Source organism: Strix aluco, chromosome 35, assembly GCF_031877795.1.
Source record: "Strix aluco isolate bStrAlu1 chromosome 35, bStrAlu1.hap1, whole genome shotgun sequence".
NCBI lineage: Eukaryota > Metazoa > Chordata > Aves > Strigiformes > Strigidae > Strix > Strix aluco.
The window spans coordinates 32,162-53,644 of NC_133965.1; the positions used below are offsets into that span (position 1 = coordinate 32,162).

The 21,483-nt window shown below is 62.7% G+C and overlaps 2 protein-coding genes across 15 annotated transcripts; both read right to left on the minus strand.

Annotated features, from left to right (window-relative positions):
* Positions 1–1,703: 1,703 nt before the first annotated feature.
* Positions 1,704–7,098, minus strand: SBK3 (SH3 domain binding kinase family member 3). 2 transcript variants are annotated; one of them, XM_074810346.1, is made up of 4 exons: positions 7,005–7,098; positions 3,872–4,048; positions 3,454–3,656; positions 1,704–2,876 (listed from the first exon to the last, which is right to left on the minus strand). In XM_074810346.1, the coding sequence occupies exons 2-4, from the start codon at positions 4,041–4,043 to the stop codon at positions 2,190–2,192; spliced, it is 1,062 nt and encodes a 353-aa protein (XP_074666447.1). In that variant the 5' UTR covers positions 4,044–4,048; positions 7,005–7,098; the 3' UTR covers positions 1,704–2,189. The 2 variants fall into 2 exon arrangements, with proteins under 2 accessions (XP_074666447.1, XP_074666448.1); XM_074810347.1 differs by lacking the exon at positions 7,005–7,098 and having other exon boundaries at positions 3,865–3,969.
* Positions 7,099–9,318: 2,220 nt separating this feature from the next.
* Positions 9,319–20,598, minus strand: LOC141917231 (uncharacterized). 13 transcript variants are annotated; one of them, XM_074810344.1, is made up of 14 exons: positions 20,046–20,598; positions 18,637–18,663; positions 17,959–18,273; positions 17,781–17,888; positions 17,057–17,371; positions 16,418–16,573; positions 14,835–16,148; positions 13,383–13,889; positions 12,059–13,003; positions 11,696–11,811; positions 10,674–10,703; positions 10,034–10,136; positions 9,625–9,950; positions 9,319–9,535 (listed from the first exon to the last, which is right to left on the minus strand). In XM_074810344.1, the coding sequence occupies exons 1-14, from the start codon at positions 20,587–20,589 to the stop codon at positions 9,527–9,529; spliced, it is 4,815 nt and encodes a 1,604-aa protein (XP_074666445.1). In that variant the 5' UTR covers positions 20,590–20,598; the 3' UTR covers positions 9,319–9,526. The 13 variants fall into 13 exon arrangements, 12 of the variants coding, with proteins under 12 accessions (XP_074666445.1, XP_074666439.1, XP_074666436.1 ...); XM_074810338.1 differs by having other exon boundaries at positions 13,383–14,555; positions 14,601–16,148; XM_074810335.1 differs by having other exon boundaries at positions 13,383–14,285; positions 14,331–16,148.
* Between the last annotated feature and the right edge of the window lie 885 nt (positions 20,599–21,483).

Sequence of the window (21,483 nt, forward strand, 5' to 3'; positions counted from 1 at the left end):
TGCGTTGCCTGTGAAGTGGCAAGCGATAGCTAGAGATGGGTGAAAGAAAGGGGAAAAGTAAAGTTTAGAAAGAAGAGAAAGAGAGGTTATAGCTACCACCGCTGATCTCAAGACGTCCTAACGGTCCCAGGTCCAGCTAATGCTCCGTCACTGGTCACCGTGATCCTTGGTGGGGAAGCTTCAAATTTTCGTTGCCCAGAATTCATCTTTTATGCTTAGTAACACACCTTGCTCCTCCTCTGCCTCAGGGATCTCCACCCTTCCGGAGCAGGGCTACCACACATGCACAAAGGGGAGTGTCCGAGGTGTGGTCAGTCTTAGAGGCGAGTAGCCTTCAACCAGGAGGTGTGTTTTGGTATTATAATGAAGCAAAGTTCATCTAAAGTTCATGATTTCTTCATCGATGTTATGGCAACAGTTGTGATCCATCTTTTTTGACAGGAGCTATGCGGTCATCTCTAATGACTCCGTTTAGGCTCAGGTACCGAACAATAGCACAGGACTCTTCGTACCACACGGCTCAGGTATCAAAGAACAGCACCACACTCCCTGCACCACACGGTTCAGTACTCAGGAGAATAGCACAGCGCTCACTGTGCCACACAGTTCTGTATTCGGGAGCCTTTGCACCGCATTCCACTCTTGAGATCAGCAACTGCGTTCCAAACAGGCCGTTGTCGGGTACCTTACTGTCCATATCCCTGATGACAATGTTGAGACAATGCTGATCTTCTGACCGACTCTTACAGGGGGGCTGGACCCCCTTTGCTCAGAGCCTGCCTGTCCCCAGGGAGGAGGAAAAGCAGGATTTAAGGCTCAAGCAACAGGTTCATAGGAAAACACAGTTTAAAAAAAAGGGCAAAGCAACACAGAATTTTATTAAGCTTCAGCATCTCAGCTAGTTTTCCCCCTCCCCTTCCACTTTGCACCAGGGTTGGTGATGCAGGAGATGGATCCTCTGTGGATGGCAGAGCACAGTGTCCCCCAGCCTCTGTTGGGGATCTCGAGGGAGGGGTGGGCACGGGCTCCCCAGACAGAACATGGAGGGGTCCCAGGTGGAGGGTCCAGAAGCCTCATATCACAGAACAGAGGTGTGGACTGCTTGAAGGGGTGCAGGAGAGCCCCGGGATGGGCAGGCAGGCAGAGCCCTGCCTGCGCGTGCTGTGGCACCAAGGTTAGGTGCCAAAGCTTGCGGGCCCCTGCTGCTCTCCTCCTGGCTGCCAAGCAGCCCCAGTGGGAAAGCCAGCAGGGACCAGATGGCTGGTTGAGCCTGGGCAGGTGTTTGTCCAGCCTCCAAACCATGAGCTCACCCCACACACTCTCCTCCGGAGTCTGTCCAGTCCCTCTCGTGCTGGAGATGGAGAATATTTGCAGCCACTGCAGCAGACTTTCATGTGTGTCCCCTCCTACACACCCAGAGCCATACCGACGTGCTCTCTCACTGTGCCTCTTTACCCTTTTGCACTATCAGCTGACCTACATCCAGCCCTTAAGGGGGCAAATCACCCTGCCCATTGTGTTGCTCAGGCAGAGCCTGATCCCAGGTTTGTCCTGTTTTAACTCAAGTCCTAGAGATCCACCTGGCAGCTCCTCCCAGCCCCATCACATCCCAGTTCAGCTTCATGCCTTGAGGGCTTACATTTGTTTCCCCAGCTCCTTAACCCCCCAGGAGGCTGGTTAGCATCTGTCCCTAATTACAGCAGTTAGCCCCCAGGAGGCTGATTAACACCTTCCCTAATTAACAGCAGCCTGTGACAACCTCCCCATCAGTACTGTGCAGGAAGAAGGTCAAGGTCGGACGTGTTCCCGTGTTTCTCTGCTGAGCAGTTTCACCGTTCGTCCCTGACAAGATCTTGCATCAGCCTTAACAGGTTTAATTTCTAATTAATTGCTCTCCTCCTGTTCCTCTCTGTCATCCCATGAGCTGCTTCTGCCCCCAGTTTCTCTTGTGTATCTCAGAGCTGTGCAACGGTTGCTTGGGTGGACTGTTGTCACCACCACCAAATGACATCAATTTGCAAGGTGCCCGGTATCCAGTGGCAGGGCTGGAGCCTCCATGTGCTGCCCAAGGCATCGCTTCTCCTTCCCGCTCTTGCAATCACCAAAAGCCTTGGGCATCAGAGAGGGAGCCCAGACCCCCAGGGAGGGCCCGCTGCAATACCAGCCCCGGGATGGAGGGGAGGTGCTGGCTACCGGCACGGGGCCAGGGCGTTAGCGGGAGGCACAGGAACCCCATCTCCCCCACCAGCAGCATCCCGTCCGCCGGTGCCCCCTGGGCTCTCCCCCATGCGGCTGGTAAGGGGGGACTGGGAGCTGCTCGACACCGGCTCCCCAGCACTTGGAGCCATCACCCAGGGCAGCGACAGGTATTTCTGCACCTCGATGGCTGGGCTCCGGCGGTCGGGGTCTAGCGTCAGCAGGCGCCGGAGCATCTCCAGCGCCCCAGAGCTGAAGCCTCGCCAGGATGCCGGTATCCCCCGCCCTGCTGTGCCACCCTGCCAGGCACTGAAGTCCTCGAACTGGGGGTCTGAGCTGGTGGCCATGGCCCAGGGGAAGCAGCCAGTGCAGAGGCAGAAGAGCAGGATGGCGAAGGCCCAGGCATCCAGGCTGGAGTCCAGCTCCAGTGTGTCGGAGCCTTGGAGCAGGCAGAGCTCTGGCGGGGAGTAGGGCAGAGTACCGGACATGGCACCCACTGCCGAGCCCTGCACGCGTGTGAGCCCGAAGTCACCCAGCTTCACTCGCCGGCACTCGCGGTCGAAGAGCAGCACGTTGTCCAGCTTGACGTCCCGGTGTACCAGGGCACGGCTGTGCATGAAGTCCAGCGCCTCGGCCAGCTGGGATGCGCAACGCTTCACCAGTTCCTCTGCCAGGCCCTCCTGCAGGCAGGGTGGCACCATCTCCTGCCCCACTGCCGCCTCCCCGAAGGGACTGCTGCAGCACCCAGACCCCCACCTGGCACCGCTGACCTGTGCTTTGCCCCACAGCAGCCTGTAGCCACATGCCCACACTGCAAAGGGGCTCCCCATGCATTGCACGAGCATGCACCCCACTACAAGGGTCTCCTCCCATCCACAGCGTCACTGCACCCACAGCAAAGGGTCTCTCCCCATGCACATTGTGGGCATACACCCCACTGCAAAGGCTCTGCCTGCATACTGGGAGTGGGTGCTCACTGCAAGGGGTCTTCCCACGCATACAGTGTCACTGCACCCCACTGCAAAGGGTCGCCACACAAAAAGCATGACCATGCACCCCACTGCAAAGGGTGTTCCCACACACAGTGTCACTGCATCCACTGCAAAAGGTGTCCCCACCGTGCACCCCACTGCAAAGCGTCTCCCCGCACACAGCATCACTGCACCCGCTGCAAAATTTTGCCATCACCCTCTCTTCCATCCTCCCACCCCTCCTAGCCCCCACCCTGCTCCAGCAGAGCACCAGGGCAGCACGCACCCCCGGGTTGAGGAGGGCACACAGGTCCCCAGCAGGAGCGAGCTCCTGCCCGAAAGCAAAGTGCGTGGTGCTCTCGAAGGCAACGGGCAGGGCACGCAGGCAGGCGGCATGGCTGGAGAGACACAGGGCGATGCAATACTCCCGCAGGAATGCCCGCCGCTCCGTCCGCTCCTTCAGCATCAGCTTGAGGACCACAGGTGGGCCTGGGAAACAGGGGGTGGGGGCCAAAGAGAGGTCAGCACCAGCTGGGGCACTGAGGGGGAGCAGAGACAGGGGTGGTTTGGGCAGAGCTGGAGTTTGGCTTGGGTGGGTCAGATGCAGTGGTGGGGCTGTGCACATCTGTGCACACCTGGGGAGCAGGTTCCCCAAACAGCAGCAGGGTCGCCCTTCCCCCCCCCCGCCCCCCAGCACCTCTCACCACCATCCAGGGGCTCTGTCAGCACCACACGGCCATAGGTCCCACTGCCCAGCTCCTCCAGCACGGCGTAGTGCTCCTCCAGCTCCCGCTGCGGCATCTCCCGACCCGTCTGTGCCATCAGCCTCTCCAGGAACTCCTCGTTGTCCTCCCCATCCTCATCCGACTCCTCCATGGGCCCTGGGGACAGCCAAGCCCCCCGTGTTGCTGCAAAGCTCCGCCATCCCCAGCCCCTTGCATGGGAGGATGATGTCAGCACCAGCCTCGTCACCCCAGAGCACCCTGTCGGGACAGCCCAGTGCAGCCCAGTCTAGCCCAGTCCAGTTTAGCCCAGCCCAATTCAGCACAGTCAATCCAAGTATGGCCCAGTTCCACCCCAGGAGCTCTCCCCACAGTCTTCCTGGCTGGGATAAAGCTCTGCCTCTCTTCCCCAGGCACTGTGCAGGCATGGGGGTCCTGGCTGGTGGGAAGGTGCAGCCCCATGCCAAGAGGTGATGGGGACCCCAAAATGCCCCTGTCCAGTGGTGCTTCGCACCCCTGATGGGGACCACAGGGAGCTGGGATGCTCACTCCATTGAGCTCCCATGTCGTCATGTAGGAGTGAGGGTCAGACCCACATCAGACCCCAGAGGAAAGGCAGATAACCCTGTAACCTCCCAGAGGAGGGACAGGCAGCTGCACATCACACCCCACAGCAGCAGTCAGGGCTCCATCTCTCCCCCTACATCCCCCCCGTTGCAAGGGGTCAGGGCTGGCTCTCTCCCACCCCACATCCTCCCCTTTGCAAGGGGTCAGGGATGCCCCTGTGCTCCTCCATCCCCAGCCCTAAAGCAGGATCCTGGACCCTTCTCCCATCCCACCACCTGCAGCTGCCTGCGCCGGCACAGCCGCAACGAGGTCATCGCCACCACCGGTACCTCCAGGTGTGCAGGGCTGGGACAACCAGCCTGTCCCCCCCACACACCCCCCAAAGCCATGGGGCTGAGCCAAGAGAGCCATGCAAGCAAGCCAGAAGCAGAAGCCAGGGTCGAGTGTCCCCCGAGGTTGCACAGGGACAGCCAAGAAGCCCAGGAGCAGCGCATGCCTCACCTGCGTCCCCTGCTGTGTGTCCCAGCAGGGCCGGCTGCTCCCGGGACACGGCTGGGTGCCCCCAGACCCACGACCGCCCCCGGCACCGGGAGCTGTGACTCAGACTTTCCTGCCCATTCCCATGCCGCCAGGCCGCGTTAATCTCTGCCGCTCGCGCCCAGGGAACATGTGTCAGCCCCAACGCGTGCCGAGGGCCAAAGATAGGCAGGAGGCAGGACAGGCAGGGCATTACATGAGGGGCCAGACAGACAGGATGGAGCTGGGGATGGGGGACAGACAGACAGGGTAGAGCTGGGGATGGGGAACAGACAGACAGGGTAGATAGAGCTGGGAATGCAGGGAGAGACAGGGCAGAATGGAGTTGAGGGTGGGGGAACAGACTGGGCATTGCATGGGGGAACGGAGGGACAGAATGGAACTGGGGATGGAGGACAGATGGACAGGGCAGAGCTGGGGATGGAGGACAGACAGACAGGGTAGAGCTGGGAATGGGGGGAGAGACAGGGCAGGATGGAGCTGGGGACAGAGGGACAGACAGGGCATTGCATGGGAGGACAGACGGACAGGGTAGAGTTGGGGATGGGGGGAAAGATGGACAGGATAGAGCTGGGGATAGTGGGACAGACCAGGCATTCCTTGGGGAGAAAGATGGACAGGATGGAGCTGGGGATGGGGGCTGAGCTGTGCTGGGTCCAGTAGGCTCGGTGCACCCAATGCAGGGTGGAGAAGCAGCGTGCAGGCCTCTTGGCTGTGCCTTAGCATGCTGCTCTGCACTGTCTGTCTGCCTGTCCCTATGCTGCTTGTCCACCCAGCACCACACTCTGTCCATCAGTCTTTGCAAGCTGTCCTCCACACTGTCTGTCCATCTGTCCATCCATCCCTCCATGCCACACAGTGCTCAGTCCATCTGTCCCCACATGCCTAGCTTCTTATCTTGGCTGTACCTTCTTGTGCTGTCTGTCCATCCCCCCAGGCCATGCATCATGCTGTCTGTCTGTCCATGCCCATAGTCCTCCGTGACAGCTGCCCCACACCACCTCTGCTTGTCCCCTCGTGCAATGCTCCACTCTGTCCATCAGTCCTTCCCCACGGTGCTGCCGCTCCATCCTGTCTGTCTGTCCTTCCTCACAATGCTGCTGTTCCATCAGAACAAGCTTCTCTGCTTCACCAAGCTCTGCTCCTTGACGTCTGTCTGTCCCCATGTGCAGTGCCCTGTCCGTCCCCCCATGCCTGTCCCCCATGCGATGCCATCACAATGTCATCCCACAACACAGCTCTAACCATGTCATGACACAGCCCAGCAATGCCATGACACAGCTCCATCATGCCACAACACAGCCTGACCATGTCCCGACACAGCCCAGCAACATGACACAGCCTGGTCATGCCATGACACAGCCCAGCAATCACAGAATCACAGACTGGTTTGGGTTGGAAGGGACCTTAAAGGTCACCCATTTCCACCCCCCTGCCACAGGCAGGGACACCTCCCACCAGTGACACAGCCCAGCCATACCACAGCTACACACCACCTGCTCCCCCACCCCCAGCACAGCCCCAGCCCCAGCCTGGCTGTGACCCCTCATCCCACCGCGGTGGCATCCCAGGAGGATGCAGCAAGTCACGGGCATCCCTCCACCTGCCTCAGTTTCCCGTCTCCGGTACCACTTCCCTGAGAGAACAGGGCGGATCTGTTTTGTTGTGTCATCCCCCCCACCCCACCCACTCAGCATCTCACAGCTCCAGTTTCACCCATCTATGTGCCATCTGGCTCCCGCTGGGGTGTGAGGCAAGGACCGGGAGCCAGCTGTGGGCACCAGACCCTCAGATGTGGGCCAGGATGGTTTGGGGACAGGGGGGACATGACACACCAGCCCCGGTTGTTGGCCTGTAGTGATCCCCAGAACCGAGGCATCATCCCATGGGGCTGGCACCAACCCCAGGAGACGCCATCCCCACGCCAAGTCCCCTCCACCACCGTCCCCAATGTCCCCAGCCACGCCGCCCCCGCATGTCCCTACCATCCGCCCTCCCAGCTCTGACTCACATCTGGGCCCCCTCGGCGGGGCACGTTCCTCGGGGGTCTATTTTGGGATGGGACTGGCAGAGCCCGGCTGGCCGCATACGCACCCGGTGTCCTGCCAAATAAGTACCAGCCCTGCCGAAACAGCCGTTGGCCATGGGGGTGTGGCCGGGGTGCACAGAGCCGGGGGGGGGGGGTCTCCCCAGGTTGGCGTGGGGGGAGTGCCGCACCGGAGGGTTGGGGCACCCTGCTCATCCCTCTGCCTGCACCCAAGGGCTGTGCCTGCCTCAGCATCCTCCCTCTCCCCCAGTTCCCAGGCTGGGTCCCTCCCCATCTCCCAGTTTTCAGGGCCATACCCTTCCCTCTCCCCACTTCCATGACCATCTGCCTCTCTGTCCCCATTCCCCACAGTCATACCCCCTCCTTCTCCCTACTTTCCACAATAATACCCACACCTCTGCCCAGTTCACATGACCATCTCCCTCCATCCCTCTCCCCAGTTCACATGACCATCACGACTCTCTCTCCCCACATCCCACAATAATACCCCTCCCTCTCCCCAGTTCCTACAACCATACCCCTCCCTCTCCCCATTTCCCATGACCATCTCTCTCCCCACATTTCCCACAATAACACCCATCCCTCTCCCAATTTCCCATGGCCATCTCCCTCTCCCCCATTTCCATGACCATCTCCCTCCCTCTCCCCTGTTCCCATGACCATCCTCCCTCCATCTCCCCAGTTCCTATGACCATCACGCCTCCCTCTCCACATCTCCTACAACCATACCCCACCCTCTTCCTATTTCTCATGACCGTCTCTCTCTTCCCATTTCCCACAATAACATCCATCCCTCCCCTCATTTCCCACGGCCCCCCTCCCTCTTCCCAGCTCCCAGGGCGTATCCCACCCTCTCCCTCCCCACCTGCTCTTCCCCCCATCCCATCTGCTCGCCAGGTCCTGACCCCGGCCCCGCTGGAAGGAAATTAATACTTGACAGCACATTAGTGGGACCAACTTGGCGGGTGGCCAATGGGGGGGAGGTCATGCCGTGGCCATTACCCACCCAGAGAGTGGGGGCTACTTCTAGGGGGATGACCCCCCAGCCCCCACCATGGGGCGCCAATCAAGGGGCTGTGACCCCCCGTGTCCCACTGGGGACCATCCCCAGGGTCAGGCCATCCAGCCCCAGCGGCACGTCTCCGGCCTCAGTGGCACGCGGAGGATGCAGGCGCGTGTCCCTGTCCGTCCCCTGTCCCGGGGGGTGGGGGGGGGGGGAGCCCTTGGCTGGCCGGTGTCCCGGGAGCGTGGGAGGGAGCGCGGTGGCAGGGCTGTGGGGGCGGAGGGACGGACAGCTGCGGGGGCACCGAAATAGCCGGCAGGCAGCCGGACCAGATGGCACCAGCTTGTCCCCGTCCTCGTCCCCAGGTCTGGGGGGGTGCACAGCCCGGTGCTGAGCCCCACAAGCCACGGCCCCACTGCCCCTGTCCTTGCTGTCCCTAACCGTGTCCCCCCTGTCCCCCTTCTGTCATTGCAGGAGGGGATGTGCCCCCTTGGTGTCCCATTTCCCCACGTCCTGCCCCTCTGCAGCCCATGGCCCCTATTGCCCCATGCCCTGCCCCTCTGCAAGCCCTGGCCCCCATTGCCCCACACCCTGCCCCCCGGCCCCTATTGCCCCACTCCCTGCCCCTCTGCACCCATAGGTCCCACTGCTACACATCCTGCCCCTCTGCAGCCTGTGACCCCACTGCATGGACACGCTCTGCCTCCCTAGTCCCCAGTGCCCCACATCCTTCCCTTCTGCCCCCTTGGCCCCTATTGACCCACACCCTGCCCCTCTGCAAGCCCTGGCCCCCGTTGCCTCATGCACTGACCCTCTGTCCCCCGCCAACTCCTTCTTCCCCCTAAGTCCCACTGCCCCACACCCTGACCACTCTTCCCCCCAAAATCCATTGCCCCACTTCTTGTTCTGCTGCCCCACCTGCCCCAGGCCCCCTGCCCTGGCCCCTGCCCCATGCCATGGGGCAGAGTAACAGGCAGGTCCCTCCCCCGGGCGGGGGGGGGGGAGGGAACTGGAGTGGGACAGGTGGCTGTGGGATTAGTGTTAACAAGCTGTTTCATAACGGGGTCAAGAGGCCACAATGGCGGGGGCGGGGGGGGGGGTGGCCGACACGACACGGCACTGTGGGCAGCAAGCCATGCTCAGCTCAGCCCCACACCTGGGACAGCCAGGCCCCTGTGCTCACCCCACTGCTGCCCCACGGCATGGCCATGGCTGTGCACAGGCACCCCATGGTGCCCCCCACATCTCTGGGCATGGACATGGTGCGGGCAGATGCTCAGTTCTCCATATTTAATGACTGGGAAGGAGGAAGAGGAGCTGGGGCAGGACCCCCAGCTCCCACACACGGCCTCCTGTGGGGTGTTGTGGGGGGAGGTCCCCATGAGGCCAGGGACTGCCTGGAGAGGGATGCAGGAGGGGTGCTCCACAGGGGGACACGGTGGCTGTCAAGATCAAGGGCCGTCTGGGGACAGAGCCACAGTGCTCAGGCGTCCTGCGAGGACAAAAGGGTGACTATGGCTTGATCCTGCTCTGTCAGGCCTCCTCGGGTGTCCCATGGTGGCAGGTGGGGTTGTCCCAGACCTGGCAGACCACGCCAACATCCTCCTGGTGGGTGCAGTCGTGGTGTCCCCAGGTGCGGTGGGCACAATCCCGCAGGGTTGCCTCCTGACCCCGGCAGCGGACATCATCCAGCCAGATGCGCCCAGCACCGGGGCCGAAGCGAGGTCGTCCCCGTGGGAGGTCACTGACTTTACCCGCAGCCCCGCAGCCCAGCTCCCGGCAAACCACCACCGCGTTGGTCCTGCTCCAGCCGTCATCGCAGACCGTGCCCCACTGCCCGGCGCGGTTCACCTCCAACCGCCCAGCGCAGCGCCCGGGGCCACCCACCAGTCGCAGCTGGAAGGGCTCTGCAGGGACACTGGGGTGATGCCAGCCCCACGGGACATCCCCCCACCGAGGGTCGCACCACCCCACCCCGCCGCACGCTCACCCTCGCACTCGACGGCGGCCACCCGCTCCATGGGGCAGGATGATGGCTGCCCCGGCTGGAGGTCGCAGTGCTCCAAGGTTGGCTCCTGCCCGGTGCACTGCACCTGCCGCAGCACCACGGGGGAAGCGCCGGCTGCCACGGGGCTGCAGGGTGCTGGGACGAGGCGCGGGCGACCGCAGCCCAGCTGGTGGCACAGCACCCGGGCGGCCGCCAGGCCCCAGCCCTCGGCACAGACTGAGCCCCACATGCCCTCGAAGAGGAGCTCCAGGCGCCCGGCGCAGCGCGAGTGACTGCCCGACAGCCGGGCTGGCACCCCTACGGCAGGGGGGGAAGGTGTACGGCACCAGTAGGACCAGTACAGCTCCAGTCTGCCCAACCCATCCCTAATCTGCCCAGCATGGCCTTGGTACATCCAGTACAGCCCCACTCTACCCAGTACAACCACAGTCTGCCCAGTGCAAGCCCAGTACAAGCTCTCCTACACGTGGTCCATGCCCCACTGCCAGCCACATCCCATGGTTGCTGACCCCACAGCCCCCAAGTGTCACCAGGGGAACACAGGGGTCACCAGGGGAGCCCAGGGGGACCCCAGGGGACTCCAGGGGGACACCAAGGGACACCCAGGGGACCCCCAACATACCAGATCCAGCCACGATGCTGCAGCACAGAGCTGGGGGGGGAGAGAGGCAACAGCTGGGAGTGGGGATCCAGCCCCCACCCCACAGACACCCCCCCACCCCACTGACCCCCAACACACCCCCCATGGACACCCCCACACGCTACGTGCCCCACTGACCCCCCAACACACATCTCACAGACACCCCAACACCCCACTGACCCCCAACACACACTCCATGGGCACCCCAACACCCCCCCCACCCCACTGACCCCCCAAGACACACCCCATGGACATCCCACACCCTGCATACCCCAGTAAAATCCCCAACACACACCCCAAGTGCACCCCCAGATCTGTGCCCCCCAAGTGCACCCTCAGCCCCATGGCCCCCCAGGCCCCAAGCACCTGCCCCTCCCCCCCCACCCCCCCAACCCCCAGCATGACCCCAGTCCCTCACCGAGGCACAGCCCAAGGCCAACCAGCCACCCCATGCTGCAGCTGCCTGGGACCTCCCCTCCCAGGGACCCCCCCCCTTTTAAAGTTTCCTCCAGGGAGGGCCTTGGGGGGGCAACGGTGGGGAGGAAGGGTGGAGGAAGCGAAAGCGCTATGGGGAAGCACTGAGGGAGCCAGCTCGGCGCCATGCGGCTGGCAGAGATGGGGGCATAGGATGGGGAGCAGGAGCAGGCTCCCCCTCCCAAAGAGGCTCTGCTGCCTGCAACCCCCAGATCACCCCCCTGCTCAAGGATGGGCCTGAGGTGGGGCTGATCCACCTATCCCACACCCCCCCCAGCCCCAAATGATGTTGCCCATCCTATCACTACCACCACAACCTCAAGATGCTCCAGGATTGGGGGGGTTGGGGGGGTCCAGCCCCACTTTATCTCATCTGAGGGTCACAGCAGCCCCCCCGGAGTCACCCAGTTGGGGGGGTCATGACCCCATCATGACTGAGAGCCAGTGGCAGGAGGGGTCCTCGGAAAGCCCCCCAGGAGGTGCTGAAGGGTCAAGGTCAGTGCTCGCAGGTCCCCCCGCAGCCCCCGCACCTCCTGTAGAAGGGCCTGCAGTTGGGGGGCCGGGCAGGGGTGGCAGCTGCCAGACTCCCCTCCCCACTGCTCCCCAGCTCTGGGTTTGACTGGCGGTGCTGCTGGTGGAGCCGGATCTGTGGGGCGAGATATAGAGACCCCCCCTAAAGCACAGCCACGAAAAATGCCCTCCCCAAACCTGTGTCCCTCCAAAAAACCCCAGAATTTGGGGTGCAGAGGGGGCCCCACATTCCCCCACTCACCAAGTCAGGACCCACCCCCATGCTGCCCCAGAGCTCTGAAATATGAGGGGTTGTCACCTTAGGAATTGGGGGTCCACTGGCAGGACCCACCCTGCCACTGTGTCCCCCACCCCAAGCTTACCTGCACATGGGGCCCCAGGGAGCACAGGGTCTGTTGGGGTGCGGGCAGGATGGGTGCCGAGGGGCTCCGTGGGGTGCTGGGAAGGTGCTGGGGGGGTCTGGGTACCAAGGGGCTCCGTGGGGTGCTGGGGAGGTGCTGGGGGTGTCTGGGTGCTGAGGGGCTCCATGGGGTGCTGGGGAGGTGCTGGGGGGGTCTGGGTCCTGAGTGCCTCTGTGGGGTGCTGAGGGGGTGCTGGGGGCATCTGGGTGCTGAGCTTCTCTGTGGGGTGCTGGGGAGATGCTGGGGGGGGCTGGATGCCAAGGAGCTCCAGCAGGGGCTGAGGGCATGGTGGGGGAGGATGAGTGCTGAGAGTCTCCATGGGGTCCTGGGGGGATTCTGGGGGGGTTGCAGTGCCGAGGGTCTCTGTGGGGTGCTGAAGGGGTGTTGAAGGTACCTGTGGGCTGGGGATCTCCATGGGGTGCAGGGAGGCTGCTGGGGAGGTCTGGGTGCCATGGGGCTCCAGGGGAGGCTGAGGGGGTGCTGGGAGGGTCTGGGTGCTGAGGGGCTCCGTGGGGTGCTGAGTGGAGGCTGGGAGGCTATGGGTGCTTGTGGGCTCCATGGGGTGCTGAGTGGGTGCTGAGGGCCTCTGTGTACTGGGGCTCTCCTTGGGGTGCTGGGTGGGTGCTGGAAGGCTCTGGGTGTTGGGGATCTCCTTGGGGTGTTGGGTGGGGGCTAGGTGGCTCTGGGTGCTGGGGGTCTCCTTCAGGGACTGGGTGACTAGTGGGGGACTCTGGGTGCTGGTGGGCTCTGGGGGGCACGGGGGGGGGATGCTAGAGCCTGGACCCACTTGGACTACAAGGGCAGGGGGTGCTGCTGGGATCAGGGTGGGGTTCTGTGATGGAGGAGGTGGGGGGGGGTCTGTGGGGGAAGCAGAGACCCCAGCAGGGCCTTGGTCTGGGTCCACATCTGGGGACGGAAGAAACACAGAGGTCTGTGAGGCCCCACTGTCTCCAGGCCACCCGCCCTGAGTGCTGGGTGAAGAACACTCCATCCATCCATCCATCCATCATCCATTCATCCATCTATCCATCCACCCACCCATACATCCATTCCCCTTTCCTTGCCATCCATGCATCCATTCTCCCACAGATCCTCCCTTGACATCCAGCCATCAATACCTTTCTCCTTTCTGTCCTTTTCTCCCTCTACCTTTCTGTCTAGTCAGTTGCCCCTGTGCCTCTCAGTCTATCCATGCCTACTCCCTACTGTCCTTCCACCCACCTCAACCCTCCAACATTTTAGCCTTTTCCTGAAAATTTCTTCCAGGAAATTCCTTGCTTAGTACCGTCTGGATCCAGATGTGCTGCAGGACGTGTGCTCCTCATCGTACCATCTGGACCTGGTTCTGCTGCAGCATGTGTGCTCCTCATGGTATCTTCTAGACTGAAATCTGTTAAAGAACCTGTGCTCCATGTGGCACCATCTGCATCCAGTTCTGCTGCAGGCTGTGCATACAGTGTGGCACCACTGGGACCAGGTTCTGCTGTGGGATGTGCACTCCACATGGTGGTATCATCCAGCCCCGTTTCTGCTGAAGAATGTGTGCTCTGCATTGCACCATCTGGATCCAGTTTCTCTGGAGGCTGTGTGTTCCTTATGGTACCTTCTGGACCTGGTTGGGCTGCAGGATGTGTGCTCCATGTGGTATCTTCTGGACCCAGTTCTGCTGCAGAACGTGTGCTCCATGTGGTACCATCTGGACCTGGTTCTGCTGCAGGATGTGTGCTCCATGTGGTACCATCTGGACCCAGTTCTGCTGCAGAACGTGTGCTCCATGTGGTATCTTCTGGACCTGGTTGGGCTGCAGGATGTGTGCTCCATGTGCTATCTTCTGGACCCTGTTCTGTTGCAGGATGTGTGCTCCTCATGGTACCATCTAGACCCAGTTCTGCTGCAGGACGTGTACTCCATGTGGTATCTTCTGGACCCAGGTCTGCTGCAGGATGTGTGCTCCTCATGGTACCATCTAGACCCAGTTCTGCTGCAGAACGTGCACTCCATGTGGTATCTTCTGGACCCAGGTCTGCTGCAGGATGTGTGCTCCTCATGGTACCATCTAGACCCAGTTCTGCTGCAGGACGTGCGCTCCATGTGGTATCTTCTGGACCCAGGTCTGCTGCAGGATGTGTGCTCCTCATGGTACCATCTAGACCCAGTTCTGCTGCAGGACGTGCGCTCCATGTGGTATCTTCTGGACCCCGTTCTGTTGCAGGATGTGTGCTCCTCATGGTACCATCTAGACCCAGTTCTGCTGCAGAACGTGCACTCCATGTGGTATCTTCTGGACCCAGGTCTGCTGCAGGATGTGTGCTCCTCATGGTACCATCTAGACCCAGTTCTGCTGCAGGACGTGCGCTCCATGTGGTATCTTCTGGACCCAGGTCTGCTGCAGGATGTGTGCTCCTCATGGTACCATCTAGACCCAGTTCTGCTGCAGGACGTGCGCTCCATGTGGTATCTTCTGGACCCCGTTCTGTTGCAGGATGTGTGCTCCTCATGGTACCATCTAGACCCAGTTCTGCTGCAGAACGTGCACTCCATGTGGTATCTTCTGGACCCAGGTCTGCTGCAGGATGTGTGCTCCTCATGGTACCATCTAGACCCAGTTCTGCTGCAGGACGTGCGCTCCATGTGGTATCTTCTGGACCCAGGTCTGCTGCAGGATGTGTGCTCCTCATGGTACCATCTAGACCCAGTTCTGCTGCAGGGCGTGCACTCCATGTGGTACCATCTGGACCCGGTTGGGCTGCAGGATATGTGCTCCATGTAGTACCATCTAGACCCAGTTCTGCTGCAGGATGTGCACTACTCATAGTACCTTCAGGACCTGGTTCTGCTACAGGACGTGTGCTCCTCATGGTACCATCTGGACCTGGTTCTGCTGCAGGATGTGCACTACTCATGGTACCTTCAGGATCTGATTCTGTTGCTGCAGGATGTGCACTATTCACAGTACCTTCAGGACCTGGTTTTGCTGCAGGACGTGTGCTCCCCAGGCTATCATCTAGAGCAAAATCTGCTGAAGAACGTGTTGTCCATTTGTTACCATCTGCATCCAGTTCTGCTGGAGGACATGCGATGTTCATGGTAGCTTCAGGACCCAGTTCTCCCAGATTCTGGTTACTCCACATGGTATCACCTGCTGGGACCACCATGGTGGGGGTCAAGTCCTGCCTTGCTTTCGGCCTGGTGCCTTGCGTGGTACCAACCGGATCCTGCCCTACTTTGGCTTGAGTGCTATCAACAGGGTCCTGTCCTGTTTGCCGTTGTGTGAACTGGATGGCAACTGCCACATCCTGCCCCGTTCGCAGCTGGGTGGCACCAACTGGATCCCGCCCTGCCTTGTGCTTGGTACCTTTTATGGTCCCAACCAAACCCCGTCCTGGTGGTTTCCTGGTGGTCTGGTTGGCACCTACCAGAATCTGTCCAGCTTTGGGCCGGGTTATCCGTGTGATACTGGTTGGATCCCACCCTGCTTTGGGCCGGGTGACACGGATGGTACTGACTGGATCCCGTCCTGCCTTGGACCTGTTGGTGCCAGCTGGAGCCCATCCCACTTTGGACCTGTTGGTGCCAGATGGAGCCCATCCTGCCTTGGATCTGTTGGTTCCCATTGGATCCCATCCTGCCTTGGACCTGTTGGTGCCGGCTGGAGCCCATCCTGCCTTGGACCTGTTGGTGCCGGCTGGAGCCCATCCTGCCTTGGACCTGGTGGCAGCAGCCGGATCCCGTCCCACTTTAGACCTGGTGGCACCTGCTGGATCCCGTCCTGCCTTGGGCTTGGTGCTCTGAATGATGCCAGCTGGATCTTGTTCTGCTTTGAGTCGTGTGATCCTGAGGATACGAACGGGATCTCGCCCTGTTTTCCCTTGGGTGGCACCGATTCGTCCCTGTCCTGTGGGGTGCTGGGTGCTGCGGGTGGCACCAGTTGCATCCCATCGTGTGGGGTGCTGGGTGCTGGGGGTGGTGCTGGCCAGACCCTGTCCTACAGGGTGCTGGGTACTGCTGGCCCGTGGAGAAGTCCCCGTTGGTGCCAGTAGGTGCCCTTGCCCTGCAGCAATGAGAGGATCGCTCAGCCCAGCTCTGGGGGGGCACCCGGAGCCAGAGGGTGGGGGCATCCTTGGGGACAGGGGCTCTGGGACATGGGGAGGGACCCCAGCAGGGAGGGGAGGTGCATGGGGGGGGGGTGTCAAAGATCTGCTCCAGCCCTGCAGCTGGGCCAGGGCAGAAAATATGGGATTCTGCATTGCGGCTGACCACCTCCCAGCTTCCCGAGACCTTGCATGGGGGGACAGGGACCCCCACGCCCGCTCCCCCTACCCTCACGGGGCGTCCTTGCGGCCGGCTCGCTGGCTGCTGTGCTCCGGGGGGAGCCGGGGCTGCGGGGCCGTGCAGAGGTGGGCACCCGGGCTGGCTTCACCCGCGGTGGGTGGGGAGTGGGCTCTGCAGGGTGGACATCCAGGGCGGCCAGTTCGTCTGCGGGCAGAGGAGAGTGGCGTGAGCCCTGCAGTGGGCGCACTGCATGTGCACTGCACACACCCACACTGCACACACACTGCACCCTGCCCACACACACACGCTGCACAGACTAGGTGTCCCTGTGCACTGCACACACGCTGCACCCTGAACATGCATGCACTGCACAGATTCTGTGTCCTTGCACACTGCGCACACACACTGCATGCACACACTCACACACTGTACACTGCCTATGCACACAGTGCACAAACTTGGTGTCCCCGTGCACTGCACACGCGCACTGCACCCTGCACACACGCGCACTGCACACTCGCTGCTGCTGCTTGCACTCCATGGACCGTGCACCCACGGGGTTTGCACTTCAGCTGCCACGTTCCTGTGGCCACCCACTGCCCCGAGACCCCCACCCGGGTACGGGGACCACGCATCCACTGCATCACCCTGCGGGGGCATGGCCCCAGCCCCCCACATCATGGGTACCTGCACAGACAACGGCGGCATCCTCCCGGTGCTGGCAGTTGGTGACACCCCAGGGGGAAGCTGGGCACCCCAGCAGGGATGACTCGTTCCCTTGGCACCGCACATCATCCAGCCAGATGGGTCCCGTGCCCTCGCCAAAAAAAGCTGCCCGGGGTGCGTCGAGGGCGGCCCCGCAGCCCAGCTGCCGGCAGACTACCGCCGCATCCGGCAGCCCCCACAGGTCGTCACAGACGGTGCCCCAGTGCCCAGCATGGAAGATCTCCAGCCGGCCAGCGCAGCGCCCTGCCGCCCCCACCAGCCGCATGATGGGGGGTCCTGGGAGAGAGGCTGGGGTGAGCGCCAGTGCGGGCCCCGGCGCCCATGGGGGGGTACCTGCGCACATCGGGCATGTGCACACCCTACCTGTGCATGCCATGCCCGTGCACGCTGTGCCTGTGCACACCGTAACTGTGCAGTGTGCCTGTGCACTGTACCTGTGCACACCTTGCCCGTGCACACCGTACCTGTACACGCTGTGCCCGTGAACACCGTGCCCATGCACTCCACACCTCTGCACACCATGGCCGTGCACACTGTACCTGTGCACACCATACCCAACCATAGCTTTGCATGCTGTACTTGCACACGCTGTCCCTGTGCACACCCTACCCGTGCACACTGCGACCTGCACGTGCTGTACTTGCACACGTTATTGCCATCCATGCTGCACCCGTGCATGTCGTACCTGCGCATGCTGCACCCGTGCATGCTGTAACAGGTGCCTGGGTGATGGTGGGCGACGGCGTGGGGGTCCAGGGGGGCTCAGTGGTGCCGAGGGGCTGGAAGTGGTGAGCTGTGGGGAGCGGCGGTCAGGCAAGGGGGGTCCCAGCTTGGCCCCCACCTGCTCACCGCACACAGCCCACCTGAGCAGACAGCGCTGGCATCCTCTTCATGGGCGCAGACGTGGGGACGCCAACCCCGGTGCCGGCACAGGGCCAGGCGCTCCTCGGTGCCTCGGCAGCGCAAGCCGTTGAGCCAGATGGGCCCCATGCCCTCTCCGAACCAGGCTCCCGATGGGGCGGCCAGAGCGACCCCGCAGCCCAGTTGCCGGCAGACCACCGCCGCGTCCGGCAGCCCCCAGTCATCGTCGCAGACGGTGCCCCAGTGCCCGCTGTGCTGCACCTCCACCCGCCCGGCGCAGCGCCCGGGGCCCCCAGCCAGCCGCACTGGGAACGGCTCTGGGGACAGCCCGTGCTCAGGCACCGGGGCCACCAGCACCCACTGGCACCCACCGGGACCCCCTGGGACCTGCTGGGAGCCCTGCGCCCACTGGGAACCGCTGGGACCTGCTGGGACCCACTGGGACCTCTGTACATGCTGGAACTTGCTGGGACCTTCTGGGACCCCTCCACCCATTGGGAGCTACTGGGAGCTCTGCACACACTGGGACCCCCTGGGATCATTTGCAGTCACTGGGACCTGCTGGGACTCCTGCACACACTGGGACCCACTGGGAGCTCCCCCTCACTGGGACTCACTGGGAGCCACTGGGCCAGACCCCTCCCCCACCACTGCCCACCCCTCTCCCGCCCCCCCAGTACCTGTGCTGCGGGGTCCCAGCAGCCCCACTGGAGACCGAGTGGAGAGGATGAGTCGGGGCACTCAGGCATCCAGGCACCCCAACCCTGTCCCAAGATCCCCAGGGACTCCCCCCCAGCAGTGGGGCCCAGCACCCAGTGCCCTGCCCAGTGCCCACTGCCCTGCCCAGCATCCCAGTGCCCAGTGCCCACGGCCCTGTCCAGTGCCCAGCGCCCTTCCCAGTGCCCAGTGCCCAATGCCCCATTCCCAGTGCCCTTCCCAGTGTCTAGAGCCCTACCCAGTGCCCAATGCCCAGTGGTCTTCCCAGTGCCTGGTGCTCCATAACCAGTGTGCTCCCCAGTGCTCAGTGCCCAATGATCAGTGCCTTGCCCAGCTCCCTGTGACTGGTGACCAGTGCCTTTCCCAGTGCCTGCGCCCCATGGCCAGTGACCAGTGAGCTTCCCAGAGCCCCACGACTATCATCAACCAGTGCCCAGTGCCTTTCCCAGTTCCCAGTGCCCAGTGCCCCATGTGCAGCAACCAGTGCCCAGTGCCCCTTGCTCAGTGCCCTGTCCAGTCCCCAGTGCCTCCCATGCCCATTGCCCATCACAGCCCACCCTACCCTGCTCCCCTCCCCATGCCCAGTGCCCAGGACAGCCCAGAACATCCAGTGCCCTGCCCAGTGCCTCACAGCCTTACCTGTATCCTGCACAGCCCAGTGCCCAGTTGCCAGCACCCCACAGTGCCCCACACTCAGTGCTCAGTGCCCAGCACAGCCCACAGTTCCCAGTGCCCTTCCCAGTACCCAGTGCCCAGTTCCCAGTGCCCACTCCCCTGCCCAGTGCCCAGCACAGCCCACAGTGCCCAGTGCCCAGTTCCCACTGCCCTTCCCAGTGCCCAGTTCCCAGTGTCCACTGCCCTGCCCAGTGCCCAGCACAGCCCACAGTGCCCAGTGCCCAGTTCCCACTGCCCTGCCCAGTGCCCAGTTCCCAGTGTCCGCTGCCCTGCCCAGTGCCCAGCACAGCCCACAGCGCCCAGTGCCCTTCCCAGTGCCCAGTTCCCAGTGCCCACTGCCCTGCCCAGTGCCCAGCACCACCCATTGTGCTCTGCCCACCCCACACCCCCCCCTCCCCCGCAGTGTCCCACAGCCCCAGCTGGGCGCAGCACCCCATGAAGTGCAGTGCCCAGTGCCCCCAGCAGTGCCCTTCCCTTCCAGTGCCCAGGGTAGTGCCCAGACCCTGCTGTGCAGTGCTCGTGCAGTGCCCAGTGCCGTATTCAACCCCTCTCCCAGCACCCACCCACACCCGTGCCATACGCACGCAGCCCCGTGCAGCGCAGTGCAGCGCAGTGCAGCCCCGTGCAGCGCAGCCCCGTGCAGCGCAGTGCAGCGCAGTGCAGCCCCGTGCAGTGCAGGCGGTGCCGCCGGGCTCACCCAGGAGCAGGAGGGCGAGGGCCATGGCGGGCGGTGGTGGCGATGGGGACGGCCGGCGGGCGGGGAGGACGAGACGGGGCTGCCGGGCCAAGGATGACTCAGTCCGTCCGTCGGTCCGTCCAGGGGCTGGGGGGGCTGGGCCAGGGGCAGGGGGGGCCCTGGGCCCCCTGGGCTGGTGGACAGAGGGGGGGGAGGGTGTCCCCCCCATTGTGTGTGTGTCCCCACCCGACCCGGTGGGGCTTGGGGCAGGGCCGGGGGGGGGGGTTAATGCCGGAGCCACGCCGGCACCCAGGGGATGCATCTGCAGCGCCCACGCGTGTGCACGTGGCCTCCCACCACCCCAACACGCGTGTGCACGTGGCCTCCCGCCACCCCAACATGCATGTGCATGTGGCCTCCTGCCACCCCAACACGTGTGGGCACGTGGCCTCCCACCACCCCAACATGCGGGTGCACGTGCCTCCCACCACCCCAACATCTGTGTGCATGTGGCCTCCCACCACCCCAACATCTGTGTGCATGTGGCCTCCCACCACCCCAACATGTGTGTGCACGTGCCTCCCACCACCCCAACATGTGTGCACATGTGGCCTCCCACCACCCCAACACGCATGTGCATGTGCGTCCCACCACCCCAACACACGTGTGCACGTGCCTCCCACCATCCCAACATGCGTGCGCATGTGGCCTCCCACCACCCCAACACATGTGTGCACATGGCCTCCCACCACCCCAACATGTGTGTGCATGTGGCCTCCCGTTGCCCCAACACGCGCGGGCATGGGGCCTTCTGCAGCAGCACATGGGCACAGGGCACACACAGCTGTTGTACACTGACACGTGCACAGAGACAAGTGCACACATGTGCACGCTTGCACACACGTGTTCATGCACACATGCACAGACATGCGCATGCACGCACACACTTGTGCACACACACACACATGTGCACACACACATGTGCAGACACATATCCATGTGCACACCCATTCATGCACACACACTTGCATACACACATGCACATATGTGCACATGCACACATGCATACACACGCGCACACACGTACACACTCGTGCACACACACGAACACACATACAGACAGCTGCACACAGGAGCATGCACATACACACGCACACGTGCACATGCACACGTGCACACACACGTGCACAGACACATGTGCAGGCACACACATGCGTGCACACACACGTGTGCACATACATGCAGATGTGTGCACATGTACACAGGCACGCATACAAGGAGTCTGTGGGGCCACACTGGGGGGGATACTGGGGCCATACTGGCGTCAGCGGGGCTGTACTGCGGGGGGGGGTCACAGGCCCGCTAGGGCTGAGTGGGGGTGAGGGTGCTGAGAGCAGGGCGGGGGACAGCGGGGCAGGGTTTGGGGACTCCTCTGGCTGCACGGTTGGGGGTACCCCTG

Coding starts and splice junctions, on each gene's coding strand:
- LOC141917231 (XM_074810332.1), bottom strand. CDS start 20,589: ATGTTGGGGTGGTGGGAGGCCACATGCACACAGATGTTGGGGTGGTGG. Junction 18,664..20,045: donor CCTCGCCCTCCTGCTCCTGG/GTGAGCCCGGCG, acceptor CTCGGTCTCCAG/TGGGGCTGCTGGGACCCCGC. Junction 18,274..18,636: donor GCTGGGACCCCGCAGCACAG/GTACTGGGGGGG, acceptor GGCTGTCCCCAG/AGCCGTTCCCAGTGCGGCTG.
- SBK3 (XM_074810346.1), bottom strand. CDS start 4,043: ATGGAGGAGTCGGATGAGGATGGGGAGGACAACGAGGAGTTCCTGGAG. Junction 3,657..3,871: donor GACAGAGCCCCTGGATGGTG/GTGAGAGGTGCT, acceptor CCTGTTTCCCAG/GCCCACCTGTGGTCCTCAAG. Junction 2,877..3,453: donor GTGCCCTCCTCAACCCGGGG/GTGCGTGCTGCC, acceptor CCCTGCCTGCAG/GAGGGCCTGGCAGAGGAACT.